The sequence below is a fragment of the Cryptomeria japonica genome, chromosome 11, assembly GCF_030272615.1.
Source record: "Cryptomeria japonica chromosome 11, Sugi_1.0, whole genome shotgun sequence".
NCBI classification, from domain to species: Eukaryota; Viridiplantae; Streptophyta; class Pinopsida; order Cupressales; family Cupressaceae; genus Cryptomeria; species Cryptomeria japonica.
The window spans coordinates 540,518,364-540,526,967 of NC_081415.1; the positions used below are offsets into that span (position 1 = coordinate 540,518,364).

The 8,604-nt window shown below is 34.9% G+C and overlaps 1 protein-coding gene across 1 annotated transcript; it reads right to left on the minus strand.

The window, feature by feature from the left end:
* Window positions 1–7,758: 7,758 nt before the first annotated feature.
* On the minus strand, window positions 7,759–8,109 carry LOC131860307 (RING-H2 finger protein ATL66-like). The gene has a single exon (XM_059214704.1). It carries the CDS (start codon window positions 8,107–8,109, stop codon window positions 7,759–7,761), a length of 351 nt encoding a protein of 116 aa, XP_059070687.1.
* Between the last annotated feature and the right edge of the window lie 495 nt (window positions 8,110–8,604).

Here is an 8,604-nt window from a genome sequence, read left to right on the forward strand (position 1 = left end):
TCTTGGATTCCAACAATTGGTATCATAGCTAGTTCCTTGGAATAAGTTTAACCACTTGAGGAAGATCTAGAATTTGGAATCAATGGAAACCGGTCTGCAGCAAAAACTTCAACTTTCTCTTAAGGATCTTGATAATGAACAGATGGAAAACAATAAACTAAAGAATGAACTAATGCAAGCCAAGGAACACATCATTTCATTACAAGGAAAGCTTTCAATTGTTCAAGCTAAGAGGAAGGAACTTTGTGATCAACTGCAAAATCAGAACAGTGATGAGGAAGATGCTATGAAGTATCAATGTTAGAAACTCACTCAGGAGAACACTATCTTGAAGAATTAGATGCAAGCCCTAACCATGAGAATGTCCAAGGAGATTGAAGACAGAAAGAATAATAAAGAAAACCTAGCTCAAGAATTGAAACACAGATCTGATGAATGCAACAGACTGACACATGAGAATGACATGTTGAAACTTGAGTTGACCCAGTTCTGGAATAATAAACAGGAACTTGAGAGACAGATTATAATCATGAGAGATGGCTGAGTCACTACAAATGAATACAAGGACAAGTTAATAGATAGCTCTGCAAAACTTGATAAACTACTAAACAGTCAGAGAGATGCTAATGAGAGGAGAGGTCTCGGTTATGAAGGAGAAAGCTCAGGCACTGGACAACAAGATCAATCATCCGGTCAGAAGAAAATTGATGTCAGCAATTGGAACCAGAAACCACCAGTAAGATACCCTAATGCTCACAAATTCAACGTTACATGCTTTGTTTGTAATAAATATGGTCATATAGCAAGTCGGTGCAGAAATAGGAATAATCATACCAATGCATCATTCACCGGTCTTGGAAATGTAAGATGTCATGCATGTAGCAGATTTGGACATATGGCTAACCAATGTAGATCAAAAGAAAATCAAGGAAATCAAGGGTTTAACAAAGCAATTCAGAAGAACAATATTGTTTTTTATGCATTCAACAAGATTGGACATATTGCTAAATATTGCAGAAGTAAGAACACACCGATAACTAATAGAAATGTAGATGAGAAAGGAAAGAAAAAGGTGGAAGACATCAAAAAATGACATGAGAAAATATGGGTAAGGGGATCAGATACACAACCGACAGAACACCTGGTAGAATCATCAAGTCTTGCACTGGAAGCGGTAACAACTAGTAACTAAGGCACTCTGCATTAAGGGTAGGCAAATCATTGAAGATCATGCAAATATCCCGGATTGGATCTGTATTTAGAGAATTTTGATTGCGGATGGGTACTCAGGAAATGTCAAGTGTTTACTGGAATCTAATCATAGACTATGTGACCTGGTAAAACTTCTCAGTAGCATTTATGACTGTGAAAAATTAGGGTTAACTGCGATAAAAAGGAAAAGTTAAGTTATTTTCTTCATATAGCGATTGAGCATTTAGAAGATCTATTTCTAGAGCATTCAAGAGTTCAAGACAATTTGTGCGAGCATTTTCTCTCAAAAACAATTTCATCTTCCGACAGTTTCTTGAGGTATTTTCCTCTAGCGAAAACCCTAGTTTCGACACTTCTTTGATAGATCATGGCTTCTTCATCCAATGTTGATACTCCTTTGGTGGTGGAAGTAAAGAACCACCCTTGTTCTAAATTCAAGAAGCACCCCTTCAAATCTCTTTTGGATGAACCAATGGGAGCCTTCTTGAGTATTTGCCATGGTGTTCTTCACACTGAATACATTAGGGCATGCATTCACTGTGACATCGAGAAGCTCGTAGATTATGAGTTATCATGTTTTTTCACTAAGAATTAGATCACGAATAACCAACTAAAACCAAAATTTTCTCACTTGCAGAGGAAGGGTTTCACCCAATTCATGGATTTTCCCACATTTGACGAACCGAATGTGTCTATTACATTCTGAGCCGCATTCATGGTGAATTTATCTGGTTGGACCGGTCCTACAAAATCATGGAGGAAGTGATCCAAAACATCACTTGCCTACACAAGATTGGAGGTCTACCCATTCCTAGGTGCAAACTATCCAATGCCAAACTCTACAAACTTATCGGTGCCACTTTTGATGGTTGTTAGATGAGAGTTGATGATGTAAAAGAAATTGATGTCAAATTTTCTGCAATGGTAATCAAATACAAAGCTTACCAGTCAAATTGACTAAACTCTATCTTAGGTAACAACATTTTGATTGCTCACCAAATGGTGAAGGAGGATGCACACTACAATATCTGTAGTTCAAACAAGATAAGAAAAACACCTTCTGGTATGGTTCTTTTGTTATTTGCCTAGCATTCTACTTTTTGGGTACTATTCTCAATTATGGGAAGATACAATGGGCTTTTGATTGACCGATAGCCACCCAGATAGCCCAAATTTTGGATAGTCAAGGGGATAAATAGAAAAACGCAAATTTATGGGCATATTTCAAAACCTTTCAGAAGGAAATGAAGAATAGATCTAGGATTCCCAAATCTATAGTGGAAAAATATAAAGATACAATATGTTTTATGGTAAATAAGGATGAATGTATGATGGAAGTAGTCCATCCTAGAATAGTCTAGATTATGCCTATGCATTATGAGGTGGATGAGGCCACACTGGATGCTTATGCTCAATATCTACTGCAAGCACCAGTTGATGAGAAAGAGGAGAAATTTGGCACAGCCTGGGAGAAAGGTCTAAAAGTTCACCAAGAATAGGTTGCATTGGCTATCAAAAGGAAAATGACTAAGGTTGCAATTGAGACCTTGATAAGTGAAGGAGATGATAGGGAAAAAGTAGAAGAAAAAGTTAAAATTCTTGAAGCTTACAGAAAAGAAGAAATGAAATAGAAGAGGAAGGAAGAGAGGGAAGCCAAGAAGGCAACTCAGGCCACTCCCAATGTGGTCCCAATACCTACTGAGTCTTCCAAGTAACTGGAAGCATCATCTACTGAGACTGTCAGTCCTAAGCCGACTGAACAAGTAAAGAGAAAATAGAAGGCATCCCGACAATATATGTTAGTTTCTTTGGAGGAGACCGATTCATATGAAGAAATTAAGTTTACTCCAAAGAATAAAGGCATTTTTGCAAGGGTAGTATGGGAGAAGAAGGATGAACAGAAGGAAGAACCAACTAACGAGCCTCCCTAGAAACCTAAAATCACCATTGTGCATAAACAAAAGCCAAAGTTAGATGAGCAATCTAAACCGAAAGCCAAAAGAAGAACCGGTAAGAAGAAGTTAGATGCTCAAGACATTATTGATCAAATAATTAATGATGGTAATTTGGATAGTATTTCTACATTCTTTAATGAATTTGATGAGAAGGATAAAAAGAAGATTGAGGAAGCTATTCTTTTATATCTTGATTCTTTCAGTAGAGCATTAATTGAGTTAGAGAAAATTTTGCCCAAAGAATTGTATGATAATCTAGAAGTCAAAAAATTACATGCACAAAATTTGGACCAGTAGATGAAAGAAACTGAATTAGTTAATCTTTGTCCATCAATAACTCCGATAGAGGTTACTGATTTGATCAATAAAAGTGGCTCATCCGAATTCAATCCAAAGCACAAAATAAATAATTTAATGTTAGAAAGATTTGAAGAAATCATGAAGGAGACAATAGACATTTTTGCCCAAATTCTTTTGAATTTAGGTGATGAGTTGAGCCCCAGTTTTGTTCAATCACAGAATATACAATTACCAGGGGACAAGAAACCAGTAGAAACAGAGGAACAAAGTGCAAATACAGATCAACCAACTAGATTAAGCACAGTTTTGAAATGGTTGGTACCTCAATTCTAGGCATAGGAGAACGCAAGCTCATCTAGTAAACTACAGGAGTTAATTGATTTCATCCCTAAACACTATGATTATTTGCTCAAAATTACAATAAATGAGGCTAAGGACAAATTTGTTGAAGCCCGGAAACAAAAATTCTTACAAATGATTACATCTGAAAAGGGTAAACTCCAAATTTGCTTGCAATCCATTAATACAGCATTGGAGGAAGGAGATAAATTTTATAAGAATTGTATAGATTTTGCCAAGCTCATAGCTTCCTTAGACAAACAACTTTCAGACTGCAGGAATAATTTGATTCAAATTTCTAACTCTTACAACCCAATAGCTAACCTTACAAGTTCTTTGGATGGTCCAATTTTGGTAATCATGGATCAAATTTTGAAATTGGAGAAGGAAAGGGACAACACAATAAAGCAAGCAACTAAGCTCCAAAATTTCATAGATCCCTAGTTGGATAATTTGTTATTTCACAAGACTGAATCTATGACTTACATGCAGAAGAAAGATCCCATAATGTTTAGAAATCTTTTTCCCTTGTGCATGGCAACTATTCAATAGTTCACTTTCTGGCATTAAATTGTTCCACAATCATAGAATATCCAAGATACATGGCTCAATTATTGGTCAAAATATCAATACATTTTTGTTTGATAGGTAATAAAAAATGATGATATACTTCAACATTTTCCTCTTTGTTGTTACACAAACTTTGAACTTAATCACTTGCATATAGATTTTTTTTGTTTGAAAAATTACATCTTTTTGCATACAAATTTAGGTTTTTGTTTATTTTCTACCCTACATTATTTTAAAAATGACCATGCATGTAAAAGATTATATTTTCCATTTATATTTTCCATTCCTTATCAACTAGACCAGGCATTATTACGATCTACTGTTCAAACACTCTTAGTTGATAGGTAAAATGGCTTGTTTTTTATGTCTTGAAAACAATCTTATTATTGGTAGTCAAATTTAAAGTCCTCGACTGTCTGGATAGAGATTAACAATAACCAACAAAATTGTCACCATTCAGCCCAGGGAGCTTAAAAGTTTACCTGTGAGTAAATCTCTTCTTAGAATAATTGAATTTGGTAGTTTATTTTCAGTGGGCAAATTTTTTCATGATATTTATATCCTTCTATAATTTTAAACTCAATTGTTCATCATTATTGTTTTTTATTGTATGATAGGTGCAAAGTATACATATAGACAAAACCTTGCATTTGATCATAATTTTGTCGTGTTCCATATTTATCATTTGTCATACCTAATCATCAATGTTAGCCAACATGCACCTTCAACAAATCTATGGCATATTCCATTTCAAATTCACTTGCCATTTTCTGGTGTTCTTCTGGCACAATGCACTAGTTCTATGCATTTTACTAGAGATTTTTTTTATTTACCCTTTACCATTGTATTCACTTCTTGCCAATCATATTTTGTATTATTTAATGAGAAATGAAATCAAATAAACATGCATATCATTCTATTGAGGTTAAAGTTAGTTCTCCTTTTCTAGTAGTCACCTAGACTTGTACTTTGTCACACAAATTCTAGATTTCCTGCTAGATGCATGAATCTAGTTGTTAAAGGTATGATTAAAAGTTCCTATTTTGACAGGCTCAAACTACACCTCCAGAGAAGTATTGTGTACGACCTAATGCAGGTGTTGTGCCACCTAAGGCTACATGCAATGTGACATGTTTGAGACTTGATATTTCCAATGGCTTATGGAGTATTTAACTCTTGCTTAGATATGATGCAATTTATAGTTCTCTGAACTTGTTTAGTGTGAACTCGATCGTACTTTTGCTTATATTATCTACATTGCGATTTGTTTGTTGTGCAGTAACCATGCAAGCTCAGAAGGAAGCACCACTTGATATACAATGCAAACAAAAACTCATTGTGTAGAGTATCATACCACGTTCTTGGCCAACTCTTAAGGACATCACTTCTAATATGGTGAGTGCCTACTAAGATTTGATTTTTGAAAACTCGATGCTTATGGATACAAAGTTCTCCTATGTGTACTTGTTTACATATTTTCCAATCTTTGTAATTAATTTTGTATATGGTGAAAATGGATAACAATAATAACGATATTGAAAGGCTAAATGAATTCAACCACAAAACCCTAGCCTAACAACAACAAAGATCCACCATAACATATGAAGATTACCTAAGACAATGCAAATCAAATGAAATCACAAAGATTATACCATCACATGTCCAATAGGGTTTGGATCTCCATTCTTCCTATCTCCATTGATCTTGCTTGATATATTTTCTCTCAGATTTTATGTGCACAAGAGCTCAACAAAGAACGGAATGTGGTTGCAAGTAGGATCGCATATGCTCAAAAGCGTAGTGTAGTCAAGCGCATAAAAATGATTAGGGTTTGATAATGAAGGAAGCATCTCCTTATATAGAAGACACTATATGAAATGGAGGGATAAGATTGAGAGGTGTAAAAGGAGGTCGGTTATGATTAAAGGGTAGGTAAAAGAAATAATAAAATAATGAAAGGGGTAGGTAGCATAGGAATTAAGAGATGAATGACATGTGTCATGGGTAGAAAAGGTTAATGAATTAATTAAATAAATAAAGATTCATTTAATTAATAGAGGAAGTGGGATCAATTAATAAATAAGATATTTATTTAATTTAGGAAAAGGATAATTTAAATAAATAAATGTATTTATTTAAATGAGAAATAAGGCTAGAAGAGGATAAATGAATTAATTAAATAAATAAAGATTTATTTAATTAATAGAAGAATTAAGCTTAGATAATTAAATAGATAAAATATTTATTTAATTAGACTGGACAATTTTGGGTGTCTACAAATTCATATAGCATTCTTTTAGATATTCTAGAGTTTTTGAAGTTTGGCGCTCAAAACTCCTATGGATAACAACTAGTTTTTCTCTTCCACTATGACATTGCTAATACAGCTTGAGGACCTACCATTAGCCAATTCGATATGCTTTCCCACTGGTTCTTAGTTGAGACTAACAACCATTTCTGCATGGTGACATAGTTTGCCATTTACTACATATGATAACCGTAGGTTTTCTATGTATTAGTTTATTTTAATATTCATCATTCTATATTTTGTATTGTGTATTAGTTTCTTTTAATGTGCGAGTTTTTAGATCAACATTTCGGATCACACTCCATGATCCATCATCAGAATGCATGAAAGCACAAGAAAAATAGAGCTATTTCTAAATTCTCCTGACCATGTTAGCTCTCATGTTTACAACTAACTCTTCTCTAGGTACTAAAGAACCTTTCCTTTAGTTTGAGAATATTTTGTATGATGCATTGAAGTTTAAACAAAACATTCGATTCCACATTAACTACACTTGAACATTTTTTATACTTTTGGATTCAATGATAATCAATTCCATTGATGCCATGATTTAACTTAAATATGTTTCATTCTTTACACTAATTAGAAATTAATGTTCTCGTCAACTATTCATGACAAACTTAAATGATTTTGTATGCACAAGGGCCAAACAATCTGCACTTAGCAATTATATTCTAAAAATGAAATCACTCATAGTGATGCAACACTATTTTGCAAACATTCAAATCACTCAATACTGATGCAACATTATTTTGCAAATGTTCATCATAGATTTTGTCTATCTTAAAGCTTATATAGAACTTTCCTCAATACTTTCACCCTTTCATCCAGAACACACCATCCACAGGAACATGACCTTGCGTCCCTTGTTTTATATAAAAAATATATCCACATAATTATCATCAATTTTTCTTTTGAAAATTTAAAACATTGCAACATAAGAGATCTATGAACACAACATCCACTCCACCATTGTGGAGTTTAGCACTAAACGGCTATGAGAACATGTTCTATTGCTCTGTACTTTATCTATTGTACATTCTATTTGCTGTAATTTCAATTTGACCTTATTTCTTACACGTTGTCTTCTCTCCCTATGGTTCCCTCCCTCATACTTCCTGCAAGCACAACATGGGATCCCAATCCCTGAATCGTAGATGCATTGCAGATGGGGCATCTAGGCATGCAGTTCAACCACCTCCGAATGCACTCCACGTGGAAATTGTGCTGACAACGTTGCAGCGCCACCAAGGAGACCCCCTCCTGGTATTCACTGAGGCAGATAACGCATTCCTCCTCCTGCTGCTCTTCTCCGTGACATCTGTAACTGAAAACACCCATTTCAAGGGCTGGCTCTGGCTCTACTGTGACGCTCGATGCCGATGCACCTTCAACCAAGGAAGATCCAGATCGTGATCTCACCATTTTGACAACGATTTCCTTTAGTTGTTCAATGATAGTCACAACTAGAATAGCGAGTTCGAAAAAGCCTAATCCTCTGTAAAATCTCACGTATATGAAGAGCACCGAATGTATGACAAAATGCATCAGAAATAGTAAAGCGGGATATGGTTCTTCATACATTAAATACAGCACCACCGCCACCACAACCAGATAAGCTAATTGCACATGTGGTGACTGGAAAATTTTCACGTATGCGAGGAGTAGGGGATATAACCCTAATCCCAGGAGTAACCACAAAAAACTTAGCCACCCAGTTAGAGCTCTATAGATGAAGAGTAATAGTGCATATAGGACATATATTAGACACAACATTAGCCACCAGTCCATAATCTCGTTAAAAATACTTGTCCCGGCCATATTCAAAGAAGGTTTGAACAACTGGTATGGTGGAAGAAGAAGAAGAAGAAGTTTTTAGGGCTTATCTGTCAGGGGCTCATATTTTATCCAGCCGGGCTT

What these genes read in the sequence shown, in the direction of transcription:
- LOC131860307 (XM_059214704.1), bottom strand. Translation starts at nt 8,109, where the DNA reads ATGGTGAGATCACGATCTGGATCTTCCTTGGTTGAAGGTGCATCGGCA.